Here is a 22128-nt window from a genome sequence, read left to right as displayed (position 1 = left end):
CATGGTCTAAGTTAAACCTGACTTCAGAATATGGGCCAAAGTATCAATATAGCAAATACAAATCTGGTCAGGTTTGTAACCCATAATGCATCATTCTGAGCAGTTAAGTCTTATTATGTTGACCCACTTGAATGATAATATACTAATATACACTCCGTACATTCATACTGCAATGATTGTATTAATCAGTATCAAAACAAGTACGTTTCCTCTCTAAATATTTAGATTCTCTATACAAATTAAATGAAAGGCTTATTTATTCTCTGAATTACCGATTGATATAATCTCAAAATGACCCCCTATTTATAGCATGTAGTCACCTTTCCAGCACAAAAGCTGTAAGCGTGCATTGCGCATCGCCTTCCTGCACCAAGGCCGTTTAGCGCGCACTGCACGTCACCTTTCCGCGGAAGGGCCGTTATCTTGCAGTGAACATTACGCGCTAACTGCCTTTGTGCGGGAAGGCAACAATTTATTCAATGAGAGAGATCATACACAGCCTAAGCTTGCTTCCCTTTTAGATTATCAGAAATGAAGTTATGGAGCAGTATCTCTTCAGTGAAAATAGGAGGATCCTCCTATTCAGGTTTAACTTAGACCATGGTCTAACTCTGGGGAGTCAAAAGTGTCTAAAAGTTTATTAACATTGTATGTTTCCATCAACCAAGGTTAATAAGGTCCTCTGTGTGGGTTACACGTACGTTTTACAAGTCCCTTCAAGTCCTTACGCACATCATGGTCTAGTGGTTCTGATTCTCATTTTTACAGCAGAGGGTCGTGGGTTCAAATCCAAGCCATGGCATCTTTTTCCTTAGCAAAAAAATTATATTAAACTTTGCTGCACTTGACCCAGGTGAGGTGGATAGGTACCTGGCAGGATAAATTACTTGAATGCTCCAAGTGTTGTTCCTTGAGCCTAAGTTGGGTGCTAACAGTTGCACTTCGTATCTTCAGGCAAAAAGTGCTACCCAGCTATTATTATTATTTTTATGCCTTCGTAAATGGTTGGTGGTTGCTGTCAGCATGTCTCTCCATGACGTTTTTGTTCCAGATAAATATAAAAGAACTGCTTGGCGGATCAACTTTAATCTTGGGTCATGAGTGAAAAGGATAGGATATAGTTTCTTGAGGTTAAAGGTCAGAGGTCACAGAGATCATATCTGACAGTAGGAATTAATAGTCTCATACTTGTTCCTCTTCTGATTCATAGTGTAAACAAGTCATCAACAGATAGCTGAAATGATAAGAATTATTTGTTTGCCTTTAATAGGTTTTGTGATTAGTTTGAATTTCATGCTGTCTGGTCTAATACAGTCTTGCTAAGGACCTTGAACAGATAGGTTATTGATGGATAGCTAACATAAAAGAACACTTCTGATTGGTTCCTGATCAACGACACATATACATGTATATGTAACATTAATTTTGATTGGCCAGAACTGTTTAGTGATTGATTGCCAACCTTTGTGATAAGGAGCCAAAATATGGATCAAAGAGAGGCAAAACGTAAATTATTCCTAGTCACGATTTACCCAAAGTTTTGAACTTTAACCAGCTAATCATTGAGGAAATATAAAGAAAATAATATTTAGTAGCCATCTCAGTGAAACATTTTAGATGTGGAAGTACTGTGTGATGAGGGTAAAAGTACATCCCACACAATTATTACAATTTTCACGGCATTCATGTGATAAGCAGCAGAGGGGGGGGGTTGATTCAACCCTCCCCCAGCTTGTTAACACTAAAAAAAGCCTGGCCTGTTTAGGGTTAAGTATTGTTATAGTATGAAGAAAAAAAACAAAATCTGCCTTTCATCTCTTTTCATCACAGTACCCAACCCGGTAGTACTGGAAGAGAGTGACTCTACTGTGAACTCAGTTAGTGCAACATGGATGAAACCTACAGGAGAAGTTAGCAGTTATGATATCGAGTGTAGTCTTGGAGATGTGATGGGCCCGCTAGACCAGTCTGGTAATGGTCCTTTCTTAGCATCCTGTGAAAATCTTACAACTCCAGGAGATCAATACACAATGAATGTTGCCAGTATCAGCAATGGAAAGAGATCAGATGAAACAACTATTACCTTGACAGCATGTAAGTTCATAATTGAAAGTTCATTTATAATGTATTGGAGTTTACAAAGATATTATTTAGAAATGATGCAACATATTAAAGATCAGTTTTCAAACTTCTTTGGAATGACTGAAGAGAGGATGAGATTTGAATTATGTGGGGAAAGAGAGTTCTAGAGACGGGATGCAGCAGCAAAGAATCCTCTGTCACCCCATGTCCTCTTTGTTCTTGGTTCTTTTACTTTGATGGAAGTAGATGAGCAAAGACCGGTACGAGTAGTACATGTAGAAGAGGGATGAATGAGAGAGAAAATATAAGAAGGGGCAATGTTATGAAATTAATGATTACAGATACTAAATAATCCCTTACTAAGACAAATTACACTTTAATTAATACTTTCCCCCAAAAAAATAAATCTGCCTTTTCTCTGTTTTCATCACAGTACCAAACTCGGTAGTACTGAATGAGAGTGTCTCTACTGTGAACTCAGTTAGTGCAACATGGATGAAACCTACAGGAGAAGTTAGCAGTTATGATATCGAGTGTAGTCTTGGAGATGTGGTGGGCCCGCCAGACCAGTCTGGTAATGGTACTTTCTCAGCGTCCTGTGAAAATCTTACAACTCCAGGAGATCAATACACAATGAATGTTGCCAGTATCAGCAATGGAAAGAGATCAGATGAAACAACCATTACCTTGACAGCATGTAAGTTGAAACTGGAAAAAATAAACAAAGACATTTCTTGATTGGTTTGTTATTGTGCTAATGTACATGTACATATATGTTGTTTCCATTTTCAATGCTAATATTTAACTTATAAGAAATGACTTTCTTTAGTAAACTTAAAAAAAAATATTGATTGGAAATTTTTTCAAACTTTGCAATTTGCTGATGCATTATAAAGAGGAAATACATTCTTACCAGCCACCCCTATTTATTGCTACAGGTCAATACAAACGCTTTGCTGACCCTTTGTTCGGATTTTGGTCAAAGTGTATCGATTTTAGAAATCTCCCCATTTGAATGTTCTTCATTGGGTTATGTTTGCATAGAAGAGTGATGATGTTTCTTCTCTCAGATGTCCCCATAACTGTCATTCTAAAGAAACAGCTTTCTTTGTACATGCAGGCCACATAAAAGAATTATCTTTTCAGTTCCATCTTCAATTTTCCATGTACATGTACTTATCATTGGTGCATGTGAATTTGAACATGGCATGGCCAATACATGTACCTTCTCGTACATGTAATTTACCAAGGTTGCCTGATTCCATTCAAAATTTATGTGCTGCCTCATTATCCTTTCCCTAATTGGTAAATGCAACAAGGAATTTTACAGTGCTTGATAGGAACTTTACATATTACATGTATACTCTATATTATCCGAAATGCCAGAGAATCAATGTTTTGTGCTTGCATGCTTGATCTACTTTTCATGTGCATGTGTTGCCAAATGAGTAATTAATCCTTTTGTTTGCACATGCTTTTCATTTCATATCAAAATTGTTGTCTTTCTTTTTTACATTTTTCTTTTCTCCAACAGTTTGCTTTTATGTTAATTGAAAATGGCTTGCTTGTAAAAAAATATGGTTGCCTGCTAGGAAAATTTTATCTTGACTGCTTGTCTAAATCTAATTGATATCTCTCTCTTACTAGCAGATGGATGTCTTCAATTACACACAACTCTTTTCCTTAATCTTTTGCAAGTTAAGTAGTTTGTACCATGTAAAGTGTATTCGATTACAGTGCAACTCACTACAAGGATGTCATTGAGGACTTTTGTTGGTGCCATGTGGCCCTACCTTTGCAGATTGTCCAGTACCTTTGATGACTCAATTTTCTTTTTAAAATTTTAACCAGTCTATTTCTTTAAGCAGGGGTTTTAATGTCAATGTAACCAGTGTCCACATGTTAGTAAATGTACATTCAATTGCAATTTAGTGCCTCTTAGCGTAAACCTCTCTGAGGGAGATTCTTTGACGACATCTGTCAGTGCCATGTGGCCCTACCCTGGTGGGTTGGTTGATTTCTTTGAGGTTGACTGCAGCAATGGTACAGAGAGTAATGCTACAGTGCTTGTTGGTGAAACTGATCTTGAAGAGAGCTATCTGGTTAGATGCGACAGTGTCTGGAGTCCCGGTGATAACTATACCATGGTTGTCACGAGTGTCAGCAACGAGCGAGAAAACTCTGCAAGCATTGTCTTGACTGCGTGTAAGTGATCAAAACATCAAACATTACCAAACGTTTATGGATTATTCTAATAAGCAATGGCTCTGATTGTGTCCCATTTATTACTATTTGTACACTCTTAGGAAACAAAAACCAAAATATGTATCAAGGTTTGCTAATGTAACAAAGTATGCCCATCTAGTATTCAACTTTTTCAGGACCTATCTTCAAAATGATTCGATATCACATTCTCACAATATGTTTTTGTTTAAATCTAGTTAACATCATTTAAAAAAAACCACAAATCTATCTTCTCCAGTCTAGTTAAATTTACAGACATGTAGATCTACCACAGTTTTCTTTATTATCAACAAAAGTAGGAATTACTTTTACCATTTATTGATGATGACATTAAATTGCCATAAAAATATCTCCATTACAATATCCTCTTCTAGTACCCCTAAGCGTCAACTTGGTTGCTGGTAACTCTACCACAACGTCTGTGAGTGCAACATGGGAGTTTCCTGGAGGTGTAGTCGATGAATTTGAAGTTGAGTGCAACAATGGAACTAAAATGATGAGTAGTGTCGAAGGCATGGGATATCTTGCCTCATGTGAAGAACTCGATACACCAGGAGATAATTACACCTTGATTGTTACAAGTGTTAGCAACGGACAGAGAAACTCAGCAAGCATCGTACTCACAGCTTGTAAGTGATCCAAGGAGAACAATTTGCTATGATTACTGAAGACATCAGTCATCTTTAAGTCATCTCTCCATCATAATATTCATCTACATGTATTCATCCACCAGTACAATGAAATTATTATTAGATATTGACCAAACATTGTTACTTTCTTTTTATATAAATCTTGGTTAATATTTACAATGTTATATATGAAAGAAAAGCAAGTAACATTACACAATAGCAGTTAAAACACAAAAGAGACTCGACGTTTTATTGCGATGCCCTACAAATTCACTGATATTATTTTGAAATGTGAGGAAAATGCTTATGAAGAATGTTGATTTATCTTGGAAGTGCAAGGAGTTTACTTGGAAAGAGAGCATCTTTTGGGGATTGTAATCCTACCCCCCCCCCCAAAAAAAAAAAATATTAATAATCACATTAAATCATCATTTTTACTGAGTGTAAGAAACCTTGTCATCAATCAAACTATCTCCATCCAATATCCACTTCATGAAATTCTAATTTCAAGTTAGTGTAAAAATCATCTCATCAATTATTCACAATAACCAACAATCAAACTATCTCCATTACAATATCTGCTTCTAGTACCCCTAAGTGTCAACTTAGTTGCCGGTAACTCAACCACAACGTCTGTGAGTGCAACATGGGAGTTTCCTGGAGGTGTAGTAGATGAGTTTGAAGTTGAGTGCAACAATGGAACTAAAATGATGAGTAGTGTTGAAGGCATGGGATATCTTGCCTCATGTGAAGAACTTGATACACCAGGTGATAATTACACCATGATTGTTACGAGTGTTAGCAACGGGCAGAGAAACTCAGCAAGCATCGTACTCACAGCTTGTAAGTGATCCAAGGAGAACACTTTGCTATGATTACTGAGTCATCCTTAACTCATCTGTTCATTATCATACATCTCTATATTCATCCAACAGTAGTTCAAAATCATTTTTACACATAAACCAATTTTTTTCTCTCTATATTATAAATCTCTATTATTAGACCACAAAAGTACAAGAAAATTGGGACAACTTAATTTTTTCTACAATACTCTATTGTACATTCTATTAGTATTATTTTGCAACAACTTTGTGAATTACACATCTCATACAATGTCTGTTGATTTTTGTTGAGGTAGAACAAAGATTGCTTTTCAAACAACAAATCTTTACTTTCTTATTATAATCATACTCAGCAATCATTAAAAACAATAGAATTGTCCCCAAATTATTTTCCTAAATATACATTATGCTAATGTCAATCAATTCATATACCGCATTTATTTTTCATTCTAAGTGTAAAAACCATTTCATCAATTCCTCACAATAACTGACAAACTATCTCCATACAATATATACTTCTAGTACCCCTAAGTGTCAACTTAGTTGCCGGTAACTCTACCACAACGTCTGTGAGTGCAACATGGGAGTTTCCTGGAGGTGTAGTAGATGAGTTTGAAGTTGAGTGCAACAATGGAACTAAAATGATGAGTAGTGTTGAAGGCATGGTATATCTTGCCTCATGTGAAGAACTTGATACACCAGGAGATAATTACACCATGATTGTTACGAGTGTTAGCAACGGACAGAGAAACTCAGCAAGCATCGTACTCACAGCTTGTAAGTGATCGAAGGAAAAAGCTTTGCTATGATTACTGAAGCTATAGGTCTTCCTAAACTCATCTGTTCACTATCATACATCTCCATGTTCATCCAGCAGTAGTTTAAAATCAATTTTACACACAAACCAATTGTTTTCTCTCTCTATCTTGTTATAAATCTTGATTATTAGACCACAAAAGTATAAAAATATAGGGACAGCTTAATTTCCTCTACAGTACTCCACATTCTATCACTTATATCTTGGAACAACATTGTGGATTACTTTTATCATACAATGTATGTCGCTTTTTATTGAGGAAGAATAAGGATTGATTTTTGAAAGAATAACTCTTTTCTTTCTTATTACAATCATACTCAGCAATCATTAAAAATAATAGAATTGTCCCCCAAATTATTCTCCTAAATATTCATTATGCTAATTTCAATAAAAACCCATCTCATCGATTCCTTACAAAAGAACTGAAAAAATATCTCCATACAATATCCACTTTTAGTACCCTTAAGCGTCAACTTAGTTGCCGGTAACTCTACCACAACGTCTGTGAGTGCAACATGGGAGTTTCCTGGAGGTGTGGTAGATGAGTTTGAAGTTGAGTGCAACAATGGAACTAAAATGATGAGTAGTGTTGAAGGCATGGGATATCTTGCCTCATGTGAAGAACTTGATACACCAGGAGATAATTACACCATGATTGTTACGAGTGTTAGCAACGGACAGAGAAACTCAGCAAGCATCGTACTCACAGCTTGTAAGTGATCGAAGGAGAACACTTTGCTATGATTACTGAAGATATCAATCATCCTAAATTCATCTGTTCACTATCATACATCTACATATTCATCCAACAGTAGTTTAAAATCATTTTTACATGTAAACCATTTGTTTCCCCTCTCTCTCGTTATAAATTTTGATTATTAGACTACAAAAATATTAGAATAGAGGAATAAGTGATTTCCTCTACAATACTCCATATTCTGATCTATTACTAATATTTTGGACCAACATTGTGAATTATTCATATCATACAATGTCTGTTAATTTTTATTCAGGTAGAACAAGGATTGTTTTTCAAACAATAACTTGTCTTTCTTATTAGTCATACTCAGCAAACATTAAAAAATAGAATTGTCTCCAAAATTAATTTCCTAAATATTCATTATGCTAATTTCAATCAATTCATAACCACATTAAATTTTCATTCTTAGTGTATAGAACCATCTCATCAATTCCTCACAATAACTGACAATCAAACTATCTCCATACAATATCTACTTGTAGTACCCCTAAGCGTCAACTTAGTTGCCAGTAACTCTACCACAACGTCTGTGAGTGCAACATGGGAGTTTCCTGGAGGTGTATTAGATGAATTTGAAGTTGAGTGCAACAATGGAACTAAAATGATGAGTAGTGTTGAAGGCATGGGATATCTTGCCTCATGTGAAGAACTTGATACACCAGGAGATAATTACACCTTGATTGTTACAAGTGTTAGCAATGGACAGAGAAACTCAGCAAGCATCGTACTCACAGCTTGTAAGTGATCCAAGGAGAACACTTTGCTATGATTACTGAGTCATCCTTAACTCATCTGTTCACTATCATACATCTCCATAATCATCCAACAGTAGTTCAAAATCATTTTTTACACATAAACCAATTGTTTTTTCTCTGTCTTGCTATAAATCTTGATCATTAGACTACAAAAGTATGAGAAAATAGGGGCAACTTAATTTCCTCTATAGTACTCCACATTATTTTAATAATATCTTTGAAAAACATTGAGAATTACTCATATCATACAATGTACGTCACTTTTTATTGAGGAAGAATAAGGATTGATTTTCAAATAATGACTCTTTACTTTCTTATTACAATCAAACTCAGAAATTATTAAAAAACAATAGAATTGTCCCCAAATCATTCTCCTAAATATTCATTATGCTAATTTTAATCAATTCATAACCATATTAAATTTTCATTCTTAGTGTAAAGAACCATCTCATCAATTCCTCACAATAACTGACAATCAAACTATCTCCATACAATATCCACTTCTAGTACCACTAAGCGTCAACTTAGTTGCCGGTAACTCTACCACAACGTCTGTGAGTGCAACATGGGAGTTTCCTGGAGGTGTAGTAGATGAGTTTGAAGTTGAGTGCAACAATGGAACTAAAATGATGAGTAGTGTTGAAGGCATGGTATATCTTGCCTCATGTGAAGAACTTGATACACCAGGAGATAATTACACCATGATTGTTACAAGTGTTAGCAGTGGACAGAGAAACTCAGCAAGCATCGTACTCACAGCTTGTAAGTGATCCAAGGAGAACACTTTGCTATGATTACTGAGTCATCCTTAACTCATCTGTTCACTATCATACATCTACATATATTCATCTAACAGTAGTTCAAAATCACTTTTTACACATAAACCAATTGTTTTTTTCTCTGTCTTGTTATAAATCTTGATTGTGAGACTACAAAAGTATAAGAAAATGAGACAACTTAATTTTGTCTACAATATTCCACATTCTGTTACTAATATCTTGGAATAACATGAATTACTCATGTCATACAATGTATGTTGATTTTTATTGAGTAAGAACAAAGATTGCTTTTCAAACAACTCTTTTCTCTCTTATTAATGTACATTACAAGCATACTCAGCAATCATTCTGAATGTACATTATGCTAATATAGATCAATTCATAACCGCACCGAATTGTCATTCTTAGTGTAAAAAAACCCACATCAATTCCTTACAATAATGACAATCAAACTATCTCCATACAATATTCACTTCTAGTACCCCTAAGCGTCAACTTAGTTGCCGGTAACTCTACCACAACGTCTGTGAGTGCAACATGGGAGTTTCCTGGAGGTGTAGTAGATGAGTTTGAAGTTGAGTGCAACAATGGAACTAAAATGATGAGTAGTGTTGAAGGCATGGGATATCTTGCCTCATGTGAAGACCTTGATACACCAGGAGATAATTACACCTTGATTGTTACGAGTGTTAGCAACGGACAGAGAAACTCAGCAAGCATCGTACTCACAGCTTGTAAGTGATCCAAGGAGAACACTTTGCTATGATTACTGAGTCATCCTTAACTCATCTGTTCACTATCATACATCTACATATATTCATCTAACAGTAGTTCAAAATCACTTTTTACACATAAACCAATTGTTTTTTTCTCTGTCTTGTTATAAATCTTGATTGTGAGACTACAAAAGTATAAGAAAATGAGACAACTTAATTTTGTCTACAATATTCCACATTCTGTTACTAATATCTTGGAATAACATGAATTACTCATGTCATACAATGTATGTTGATTTTTATTGAGTAAGAACAAAGATTGCTTTTCAAACAACTCTTTTCTCTCTTATTAATGTACATTACAAGCATACTCAGCAATCATTCTGAATGTACATTATGCTAATATAGATCAATTCATAACCGCACCGAATTGTCATTCTTAGTGTAAAAAAACCCACATCAATTCCTTACAATAATGACAATCAAACTATCTCCATACAATATTCACTTCTAGTACCCCTAAGCGTCAACTTAGTTGCCAGTAACTCTACCACAACGTCTGTGAGTGCAACATGGGAGTTTCCTGGAGGTGTAGTAGATGAGTTTGAAGTTGAGTGCAACAATGGAACTAAAATGATGAGTAGTGTTGAAGGCATGGGATATCTTGCCTCATGTGAAGACCTTGATACACCAGGAGATAATTACACCATGATTGTTACGAGTGTTAGCAACGGACAGAGAAACTCAGCAAGCATCGTACTCACAGCTTGTAAGTGTCCATAGAACCCAAGATGTCTTCCTTGGCATCACACCTAGAATACCATAAGATTACATGGTGAAACAACATTAGAATATACATGTAGAATGTGATTCATTGTGGGAATGATGTTTCAAATTGATATTCTTTAAAAATATAAAATTGGAAATCAGGGTTGTAAATGTACTTTAACTCTTGATTAAATCTTTACTGTATTCTTACTAGATGATCCAACCTCCGATATTCTGTAGCAATATTAATCAAGATTGATTAGAAATTCTCAATTGTTATTTCTTTTATCATCATTGTTGCTTCCTCTTTGAAGCAAAATAATGAAGTTTTAGATTACTTTGGATTTAAGATTGATAGAATTTGTTCTTAAAATTCATTTCGTTTCTTGTACTTTCTTAGGATTTGATTATTCACTTGTATAGTTCCATAATATGTGAATTACTTCTTTCACAACCAAACAACAGTACCACTAAAGGTTGTCCTTAACCCTGGTAACTCTACTACAACTTCTGTGAGTGCAACATGGCAGTTTCCTGGAGGCGTCGTGGAAGAATTTGAGATTCAGTGCAGCAATGGCAACGGGACGATCGCCGCAGTCCAAGGCATGGGGTATCTTGCCTCATGTGAGGGGCTAGATACCCCAGGAGCTGATTACTCGATGACAGTTACGAGTTTGAGTAACTCGCAGAGAAACTCGGCTTCAATTGTCCTTACTGCTTGTGAGTAGATGGAAGAGATTTATTTGGGAACATGGCAATCATGCATTAGCTCCTGCCACATTTGCTCGTTTTTTTTTTAGTTTAAACTGGTTTTTCAACTATGGTTATTCATCTGCATCAACTATGGTTGTTGAATATGGTTTTAAATGTGGTTCTACAGTGGTTTAACTGTGGTTCAACTCTTTTAACCATGGTTATTTAACTGTGGTTCAACCCTTTTAACCATGGTTATTTAACTGTGGTTCAACCATGGCTATTCAACTGTGGTTCAACTGTGGCTATTCAACTGTTGTTCAGTCATGGATATTTGACTGTGGTTCAACCATGGCTATTCAACTATGGCTATTCAACTGTGGTTCAACCATGGCTATTCAACTGTGGTTCAATCATGGCTATTTAACTGTGGTTCAACCACTGCTATTTAACTGTGGTTCAACCACTGCTATTTAACTGTGGTTCAGCCATGACTATCAAACTGTGGTTCAACCATTGTTATTTAACTGGTTATTTGTGGTTCAACCATGGCTATTTAACTGTGGTTCAACCATGGCTATTTAACTGTGGTTCAACCATGGCTATTTAACTGTGGTTCAGCCATGGCTATTCTACTGTGGTTTAGTCATGGTTATTTAACTGTGGTTCAAACGTGGTTATTTATGGTCCAACCGTGGCTATTCAACTGTAGTTCAACCATGGCCATTCAACTGTGGTTCAACCATGGCTATTCAACTGTGGTTCAACCATGGCTATTCAACTGTGGTTCAACCATGGCTATTCTACTGTGGTTTAACCATGGCTATTCAACTGTGGTTCAATCATGGCTATTCTACTGTGGTTTAACCATGGCTATTCAACAGTGGTTCAACCATGGCTATTCAACTGTGGTTTAGTCATGGCTATTCAACAGTGGTTCAACCATGGCTATTCAACTGTGGTTTAGTCATGGCTATTCAACTGTGGTTCAAACATGGCTATTCTACTGTGGTTTAACCATGGCTATTCAACAGTGGTTCAACCATGGCTATTCAACTGTGGTTTAGTCATGGCTATTCAACTGTGGTTCAACCATGGCCATTCAACTGTGGTTCAATCATGGCTATTTAACTGGTTTAACCATGGCTATTTAACTGTGGTTTAGTCATGGCTATTCAACTGTGGTTCAACCATGGCTATTTAACTGTGGTTCAACCATGGCTATTCAACTGTGGTTCAACCATGGTTATTTAACTGTGGTTCAAACGTGGTTATTTATGGTCCAACCGTGGCTATTCAACTGTGGTTCAACCATGGCTATTTAACTGTGGTTCAACCATGGCTATTCAACTGTGGTTCAATCATGGCTATTTAACTGGTTTAACCATGGCTATTTAACTGTGGTTCAACCATGGCTATTCAACTGTGGTTCAACCATGGCTATTCAACTGTGGTTCAACCATGGCTATTCAACTGTGGTTCAACCATGGCTATTCAACTGTGGTTTAACCATGGCTATTCAACTGTGGTTCAACCATGGCTATTCAACTGTGGTTCAACCATGGCTATTCAACTGTGGTTCAATCATGGCTATTTAACTGGTTCAACCATGGCTATTTAACTGTGGTTTAGTCATGGCTATTCAACTGTGGTTCAACCATGGCTATTCCACTGTGGTAGTTCGACCTTGGTAATTCAACTTAATTTGACCTATTGGTGTCATTATTTCTACCTTGTTGCACGATTTAGCAAAAAATTATCCTCCCTTTTTACTTGGCAAACTTAGTCAGTTTAGTGAGGGATATTATCATTTTGCGATTATTGGCAGGAGTACGAGTCATTGCACCTTCTACTCATAGTGTCTCCATAGTTGGGATTTGCGGTATTAAACATGCATGTACGTAAAGTTCTCATTTTTACATCTGCCATTTAACTTGCACATATGAGGTCACAATGCATAGACAGCAATGTGGGGCATTCATTTTTACATGTACCATCACATCTATTTTAGTGCAACTTTCTTGTGACGGTACCGATAAGTCTACAGGAACTTCATAAAAACTGTATGTGTGATTTTACTGCATTGTACTTTTATACCTGTAGTACATGTATGTTTATGTTGACTACACCATGGTTTTAGTCTTATGTTGTTACATAAAACATTTCAATATATACTTACAGTTGTTACATCAAGTTTTTATTTTTTTCACTGAAAACTTGCATGACCGAATTGTGGGATACTGTGGTCACGCATATGTGCAATATGATACAGTTTGATTGTCAGATAGACTGTATATAATTCTAACTTCAATGTCACCATGGACTGTTTCAGTTTACTTCTGGTCAATATTCAACAATACATATACATATATATATATTTTTGCAATGCTGTAGTAATAACATGTTTGTATGTTCATCAATACCACACCCCAATGTAGATTTCACTGCATTATTACCCAAACATGTACTGTATAAGTTATTTGGTGGTGTGCAAATTTACTGTGATATTTGCATTGTAAGTTAATTTTCTGTTTAAATTCATTTATTTGTGCAATCATTCCTGGTAAATTCAATTAAATTATCAGGCCATTATCACGACACAGTGTATGTATTTCACTGAAAGATGTATATGCCATGCATTTATAATTAGAGTGTATTATTTGACACAAAACCTTATGTGCCATTGTTGTCCTTCATTATGGAGATAGAAAGAAATATACCTCCATGCTTTAACCAAGCCTACTATGAAATGTAATTGGTAATAAATAAAATTGTTACCCTACTTTTCATACAGTGTGTGGCAAAAATAGTCAATTATGACTTATTTCCAAATAAAAACAAGGAATGGATGGTATTTTAAGTCCACACAACAGAACATTCCAGACGATGCTTTATTCCATAGCATGGTTATTGGATCTGTTGTTAAATAAAGTTGAAGCTTACTGTCCATTTACTGAGGTATTATCAGGTTTTCTTGGGGACATACATGTAAAGGTATGATTTTTTTTTATGATCTTTCACCATTTGTTGAATTGTAACCATACCATGATATTTGAATTAAATTCACATGTTGTATATTTATATGGCTAACACACACTTTTCTTGATTGTATTGTACCTTATTTATATAGTTATTTGTTGTCTTTCCATTACCATTATTGACAGATTACTCCCTTTGATTCATTGCATTTTTGTACAATTGTTTTTTTTTCCTCAAAAAATGTTTTTGGGTTGTACTTTTAATAACTATTTTGAATGCCTATTGTGTGTTTCTACATGTATTGTTATTATTTGCATTTTATATTCACTTACATGTATGTGGTTTTCTTTCAAATATTACTTCTTTGTATGAAATTGAATTTGTACATTATATTCATACGATTAATGAAGGGACAAGGATACTACATGTATGTGGTCTGGGGGGAGGGAGTCAAATATAATACTGTACACACGCATGACCAAGGAATTTCCAAACACCCCTAAACAAGTTTTTCTTTGTGTGCAAAATAACCCTTTAAACAAGTTTTTCGCTGGCTTTATTTACACATTTTGGCCCCTAAACAAGTTGTCGCTAAAATAAAACCTCAGGGGAAAAAGCTTGAGGGAAAAAAATACCCTAAACACATTTGGCTAGTCTTTAAAAAAAGCTTTGGGGAAAATAAATACCCTAAATACATTTGACCCCACGATTAACCATTGACCAGTCTTTCAAAATCACCCTTTTTCTTGAAAATCAGTGTTTTTGATAGCCTTAACAAGTCCATGTGCAGACCGCATCCAAAACTGAAAAAACACCCCTTTAAATGCGTTTTTGGGTCACGCTTGTGTACAGCAATATATTGTACTCCCCCCCCCCCGGTATGTGGTATTGTTCTTTTTATCACATGTCTTGTTTACTCTGCAATACTTAACACTTTCTTCTTTTTTCTAGATTAAATGGCCTTTTTTCTAATTCACACCAAAATAACATCACAATTCTAATTAATATATGTATACCTATTTTTCTTCCCAATTTGGATTCTTTTTAAATAAAGAAATGAAGGTCATGTGAAGTCAGTTCTTTGGCTGGTTAAGAAGTGAAGTAGAATCTACTGAAACCTCACATCGGGGGGGGGGGGGGGTGTTTCACAGAGATTTAAGTATGACTTTCGCACTTAAATGCTGACACGTACATGATATGCAACACGCAAACTTATTGATCAATACGCAGTTGTGTGGATCATCTTTGCATGATCACATGCAACTAGACATTTCAGTGCAACTAGTCATATTTGAATCTTTGTGAAACACCACTGATCGGTATATGCCTGTTAAAGTCACTGATGAATTCCTTCAGATTGTTTACTGAAATGCTCCCTTGCTTTCATATTCACCTTTAACAATGATGGGTGTGATTCGCAGGATGAATTTTTTTTTTAATTTTCCCATGATGCATTGCACACACTTATTCATTTATGCAATAATTGGACATGTGTTCTCATTTTGCTGCTATACAGTTGATTATGAGTGAATGCTTTAACTCAAAACCATCATTCTGTCATTGATGTTTCATACAGCTTTAAGTGTATTGCTTTATCTTACTTTCATGAAATGCGTAAGTGATTATGATAATTCATATATTCAGGTGTCGGGAATTGTTCTCTCCTTTTTTTTCTCTTTTTAATGACAAATCTATTTTCATATACATATTAACATTCAAGCAGCAATCCTAACACAGTTATTTTGCATTTGGATTACAGGTGCTGGTGACATTTAAAAAAAAACCTTTTTGGGGAGGAGCATATTTTCACATATTTTCATTGTATTTATCTCCACACAGTTTAGTAGGGTGTATTTGGATTACATGTACATCTCTTCTTGACCTTATGAAATGTTTTCTGTTTTAGGGTTCTACAGTTGTAGATTATATATACATGTAGGCCTATGCAATAGATTATGACTTTACTATGAATTTTTCTTGCATATGTAACCACATTTTTTTCATTCTGTATTGCAGCAGCTTTGAAAAGAACATGTACCTGTATTCTTTGCCATTTTTTGCAATTTTTTCATTCTTTTCATGCATTGAATTTTGAGGTGTTGAAGTTTTCTTCTGACAACGGTAGATTTTGCGTTAATACATGTACGATTTGATGCACATATGTCTTCAACTGTTCTTAAATAGATAGATTTATGGAGCTGAACTATTTCACAAGTTAATTTTTTCTTTCACTTACCATATTTTATTTTCATATTTGCTATAAGATTCAAGAGTTAATATATTATCAAATTAAAATTGTACAAAAATAGAAAATGGGTAATTGATAATTGAGCACTTTTAAAGGGATGATATTTTTAATGCTGTATTAAAGCTTAGTTAAAAGTATCGTCTTGTAATTTGTATTTATCTTGTAACAGTACAAATATATTGTTGTATGTATATTTTAAGACTAAGTCAATGTGGAATGAAAACTTAATTAATACTTTGGAAGGAATGGATAGATTCCAGATTCTGAAATACAACCCCCATAGAGTTTTATTCATGTAATTATTCATTATCATTATATGCTGTAACGCGCTTTGAGCCATTATGGGAAAAGTGCTTTATAAAAATTTGCTATTATTATTATAATTATTGTATTTATTATTACTTATCTATTTACTCTATACCCTCCCTATATTTCATTTTTTTTTACTTTTTAAAATTTTACATTTTCTTGCAGTACCGGAAGCAGTAAATTTGAAAGAAGAGGTTGGTCGAGTCACCACCAATACAATTGTTGCATCATGGAGTAATGTCAGTGGTGAATTTGATTACTATGAAGTCACTTGCTCAGATGGAGGAAACCCTTCACCACCAACAGTCAACCGCTCAGATACCCTGGAAGCATCTTGTACTGGTCTTTCTCCTGCTGGAGATAACTACACCATGTCTGTGACTACAGTCAGTAACACCAAACGCAGTGCAGTGTCAAACATCACCATCACTGCTTGTAAGTTGTCTTTTAAAGATACATGTAGATGGTAACATTGTCCCCATATTCATAAGGGTTCCAAAAGGTTACCCAATATAAAATCCCAAAATTCGATTTTGATTGTGATGAGTTTTTTTACATTCAAAAGCAAAGGCTCAAGGTCCTCTCTGAGGGATTTGGTAGTGAGGATAAATGCTAACCAACAGGCACTACTATAGCACCAGGGGCCCGTTGAAGAAAGAGTTGCGTTTAAACGCAAGTCAAAAAATCAATCGCGAGTCCCAAATGCGCGCTGTTGATTGGTTGAAAATCAAGTTGTGCATGATTTTTAGAGTTGCGATTGATTGCAACTCTTTCTGCAATGGGCCCCAGGTGGGAATCAAACCCGGGTCGCCGGAATCCGAAACCCCCGCTCTAAAATGTTATCATTCTTCTTGTATTTGAACTAAATGGTCATCCATAATCTCACAAAGTTTCAGAGTGTTCTTGCTCCATTCCTGGGATACTATTATTACAATGTATATGTATGAAACATTAAATGTGCCTTTCATATCCACAAAATAAGAGCTAACATTTTAACCCTTTATTTCAAAATTTTCACAAGGAGTCACAAGAGGCCAAAACCAATGAAAAATCTGGTATATTTTTTCTTTAATATTCCAGGTAGAGTGTACATGTATGTACATGTATGCTGTCAAATGTCTACAATCTCGCAAAATTTCATTTTTTAAAGTACAAGTCCACCCCAACAAGAGGCCAAAATCAATTAATTTTTTTCTCTAATATTTGATTTAAACTGTCAAATGTCTAAATTCTCAAAAGAAATTCAGTGTTTATGTTTCTAAGGTGTGAGAAAGATTAAAATGAAGTAGGAAGGCACCCAGTAGAAACATTGAAGAAGTTTGAATATTATAGTGCTGTAGCTGCAAGAACTGAGACTGAATGAATAATAAATAATCGTAATTACTTTATTTTCCTAGGGTGTGTTTATGCTTCCATTGCGAGGACACTACAGAATCAGCGATTTCAAACGTCGATTCAAAACGCTGATCGTAAACGTGGTTCTGGGAGTGCTGTTTATGCTTAACTTTTCAGAGCAAATCATGATCTCCAGCTGGCTTCGCATCGTAAAGCGAGGTCAAATTGGGCGCGCCTTTTTTCGAAACTACGTGGAGATAACATGGAGCAATACGACTGTATTTGCCTGCGGATTTTCGTCTCACCGGAAGCATTTACCAAATGATGTCATTTAAACACGTTTACGATCGTGGTTCTGTTTATACTTCCCCAGAAAGCCTGATTCTGGTCAAACGACGTTTACAAAAGCACCTTTTTGTGAGTTTACGATCTGCGTTTTGAAACAGCGTTTAAATGAAAGTAAGCATGGACGCAACCGTGTTTTGGACTAATCACGTTTGGAAACGATTCTGGCCTGAAAAGTGGAAGCATAAACACGGTCTGAATTTAGCATATGTTTCTAACTCTTAAGTGGTGTAAGAATGATTTGCAGATTATTTTTGCATTACATATCTTGTTTATATAGAAGAGAACTGTTGTTGGGCTAGCACCATGAATATGTTTGGACGGTGTTGCGCTCCATAAAACCAGATTTGTATTATCGTTGATGTTTGCTATTGGTTTATTCTGTCCTTTTCAAATTAGTACCCAATGCGGTGGCCCTGAACGAAGGTCCGTCTAACAATACCGCCATCTCTGCTACCTGGACGATCTCTAATGACAGTGTGGTGGATACCTTTATTATCACATGCTCTAATGGCACCGCAGCTCCTGAATTTAGTTCTGTGGATGAGGCTGATGGAGAGTTCACAGCATACTGTGTCGATTTGCCGACCCCAGGACTTGAATACTCCCTCACGGTTGTTGCCCGTAGCTACGGAAAACAGAGTGCTGAAAGCACTGTGAGAGTTCATGCCTGTAAGTACTTTAAACCAGGGGGGAAAATTACAAGGGGCGATTACACCCTCAAAATGCTCAGAAGAGCCCTGGAAAATAAAAAAGAACCATGGAAAAAAATCATCATTCACTACAATACTATTAATAGCTTATCCAATGTTGCAGATTTACATGTACAGTACATGTATGCAGTAGCTCACGAAAAGTAGCTCAAAAAAAATTGCCTTCTGTAAACTGTTGTGCTATAACTATTCAGATTTAAAATCTAGTTATGTTGGGTAATATTAAGTGAATGATTAACTCTTTGCCTGCCAAGGACATGATCCCTCCTGTGGCACATTAATTTACGGTTGCAACCTCAGCAGGGGTTTTGCCCGGATTATGCAAATGAACTCACAATTACTTTTGATTGGTTAGAGTAAAGAAGAGCTTTGTGTGTACGTGAACAATGTGAGGCATTCATCACTATTGTGTGTGAGTGAGTGTATTACAATAGAATTGATGCACACTAAATGAAATGTGACTTGAGTCGAAGTTGACATCCTCTGTATGTTACGCTAGTCGAACAAACTGGGCAAAGAGGGCAAAGAAACAAATTCCATTGACTTTTTCAAGGGAAACTGAAGATCTCAAGTGAAGATCTTAAGATTTCTCGATGAAACTATTCAAAGTTGCATCCTCTTGGTAAACATTTTTAAAAATACTTTAGCATTTATGAAATGAGAATAAAAGCAATATACCATTTTTTTTGCATGACATTAAGAAAGAATTTCATTATATATTCTCTTTAGCGCCAGCTGCAGTTGCCCTCGAAGAAGGAGATTCAACAACAACATCAGTGAGCGCTAATTGGCCACAGCCAGATAGTGGAGTCGATAGTTACAGAATCAATTGTAGCCGTGGTGATGCATCCCCTGCGACCATTGGAAACACTTCCGTGGAATCCTACACGGCTTCTTGCATGAATCTTACTGTACCAGGCGATACGTACACGATGACTGTGTATAGTATAGTAGATGGCGGTAACACTAGCACATCAGCATACATCGATCTTGTGGCACGTTAGTATATTTTCACTATTATTATTACAATATTTATTTTAGAACTCCATTTTTTTATGGGGGGAGCGGGTGATTGCTTAGAATGCATGAATGCATGTGAGCAAGCTACCAGAGGACCAAGGATTAAGATCCTCTCTGAGGGAACTGGTAATGCCTTACGAAGGCGCACTTAGTGGGAATCGAATCCCGGGTCACTGGAATCTGAAATTACCGCTCTACCGACTGAGCTATCACGCCTCCTCAGTATTAATATATGTGTATTTCTCCCCATGGAGTGGAATATTTGCAAACACCCTCTCCTAGCTCCTTTTGTTAAGTATCATTGTTATTTCTTGTTTAACCTTAACCCCTGTGAAACAAAGTTTGAAGGGTTACATGTGTATCGGTGTATGGTTTGGATGTCGGGTGGCAATTTGTGCTAACATGGCAAATCAACGTACTTCCCTGGGTCTCTGCTGAATGCCCATACAGAACACACATTAGTCTTGATGTGAATACAGTCAAACCCAATATTTTGTGTGTTGAGTAAAGGCGGGCTTACACTATGCAATTCTTTGCGATCGGAATTTCAAAGAAATTGTGATAACATTCGATATGGACATTCCAACTATTAAAATCTTACTTATCAGATTTCTCAATAGTGGTAGGACTTACTGAAATCAAAATTCAGTCCAGTTCAAGCCCCCCTAAATGAATAAAAACAAATTCAATTCAAAATCGTAATGTCGTCGTCATCGCCTGTGATTTGAAGCCGATTTGGACTTTACTTGGAGCACAGGGCTTGCCGCAAAGTTAAAATATGATTTTACTATTTCTATTATGCCAAACTTTAAAGAAGATAATTTTAATTCTTCGAACTCCCATATTCAATGCAAAATACAACTTCTTGAAAAATCGTGTTGCATTTGATTGCTCAGTGTGAGACGGGCTTATGTCTTTTTCACTGTCATAGTAATGTCATTAAAAAAAAAGGAAAATCTCAACTACATGTACTACCTCAATCACGTTCAGTGATATTTCTTGTTAAGATGATGACTTTCAACAGAATTGAATGATGCCTTGATTCAGATTCTAGGACATGCTTCTCTGAATATCATTATTTGAGGAAAAATATATGTGAAATTCTATCTTGCCCACGTGCATGGTTAATACAATAAACACATTCAACAAATAATGGAAATAAGACTGTAAAAATACATTTCTTATTAATTTTTTTTTATAGTACCTGAATCAGTCAATTTGATGGAAAAGAGTGACACGATCAGTACAGATTCTATCACTGCATCATGGAGTAATGTCACTGGTGAATTTGATCGCTATGAAGTCACTTGCCCAGATGGAGGAGACCCTTCACCACCAGAAGTCAACCCCTCAGATGTCCTGAAGGCATCCTGTACTAGGCTTCCGACACCTGGAGGAAACTACACCCTTTCAGTGACTACAGTCAGTATTGGTGAACGTGGTGATGCATTTGGAAAGGCAAAGAACAGTGCTGAATCGCCCATCACAATCAACACTTGTAAGTTAAACATAAATGCCAGGTGTGGTAGTAATCTAAAGGCCACCACACACCGTATGACTGTTCGCGATCCGATTTTGGAGCAAATCGCATTTTGCTCATTTTCTGAAGATGTGAATGGAGCATACATGTATCATTTTATTTGAGGTAAAAATTAATTGAAAGAATTCTAATAAGACCATTTTGAAAGATTGCAAGCCCTTATTTTGGAGTAAAGGCCAAATTTGGTTCAAATCGTAGCCATTCGTATGACTGCTATGACGTCATTACGATTAGATACATGTATTAAATTCTCTTTTATTCTAAGAAGAACGATTTGAACATAGGTATTCATACGATGATTTCGAACACTATGCAGTAAGATACATGTATTCCAAGTCTCAATATTAGCATCAAATTCTACTACTTTTTATTCCAAGATTGAGTCACAGACCAATCGTAAGGTGTGCGGTCTCCTTAATAAACATGAGTTTGAACAGTATCCAGTAGAATGACCACCCGTGTGTTTGTATGAATAAATAAAACAAAGATGTGTTCCAATGATTCTTGTAGAAGATGTGTAATTGCTGGGAAATTGACAGAGTTATACCTTGGTC

The 22128-nt window shown here is 35.9% G+C and overlaps 2 protein-coding genes across 2 annotated transcripts in view; both read left to right on the top strand.

The window, feature by feature from the left end:
* The first annotated feature begins 1765 nt into the window (after positions 1-1765).
* LOC121405892 lies at positions 1766-2820 on the top strand. The gene is made up of 2 exons (XM_041596884.1): positions 1766-2094; positions 2516-2820. The coding sequence occupies exons 1-2, from the start codon at positions 1785-1787 to the stop codon at positions 2818-2820; spliced, it is 615 nt and encodes a 204-aa protein (XP_041452818.1). The 5' UTR covers positions 1766-1784.
* Positions 2821-4056: 1236 nt separating this feature from the next.
* LOC121405893 (receptor-type tyrosine-protein phosphatase beta-like) overlaps positions 4057-22128 on the top strand; it is a 60075-nt gene continuing 42003 nt past the window's right edge. Inside the window, exons 1-13 of the mRNA XM_041596885.1 lie at positions 4057-4287; positions 4701-4955; positions 5544-5798; positions 6320-6574; positions 7072-7326; positions 7857-8111; positions 9388-9642; positions 10139-10393; positions 10858-11112; positions 16787-17056; positions 18701-18973; positions 19744-20013; positions 21236-21532. Coding sequence (XP_041452819.1) covers positions 4071-4287; positions 4701-4955; positions 5544-5798; positions 6320-6574; positions 7072-7326; positions 7857-8111; positions 9388-9642; positions 10139-10393; positions 10858-11112; positions 16787-17056; positions 18701-18973; positions 19744-20013; positions 21236-21532 — 3367 coding nt within the window. The 5' untranslated portion in view covers positions 4057-4070. The remainder of the gene's footprint in view (positions 4288-4700; positions 4956-5543; positions 5799-6319; positions 6575-7071; positions 7327-7856; positions 8112-9387; positions 9643-10138; positions 10394-10857; positions 11113-16786; positions 17057-18700; positions 18974-19743; positions 20014-21235; positions 21533-22128) is intronic.

The sequence above is a fragment of the Lytechinus variegatus genome, chromosome 19 (assembly GCF_018143015.1).
Source record: "Lytechinus variegatus isolate NC3 chromosome 19, Lvar_3.0, whole genome shotgun sequence".
NCBI classification, from domain to species: Eukaryota; Metazoa; Echinodermata; class Echinoidea; order Temnopleuroida; family Toxopneustidae; genus Lytechinus; species Lytechinus variegatus.
This window is presented reverse-complemented; position numbering and strand designations above follow the sequence as displayed.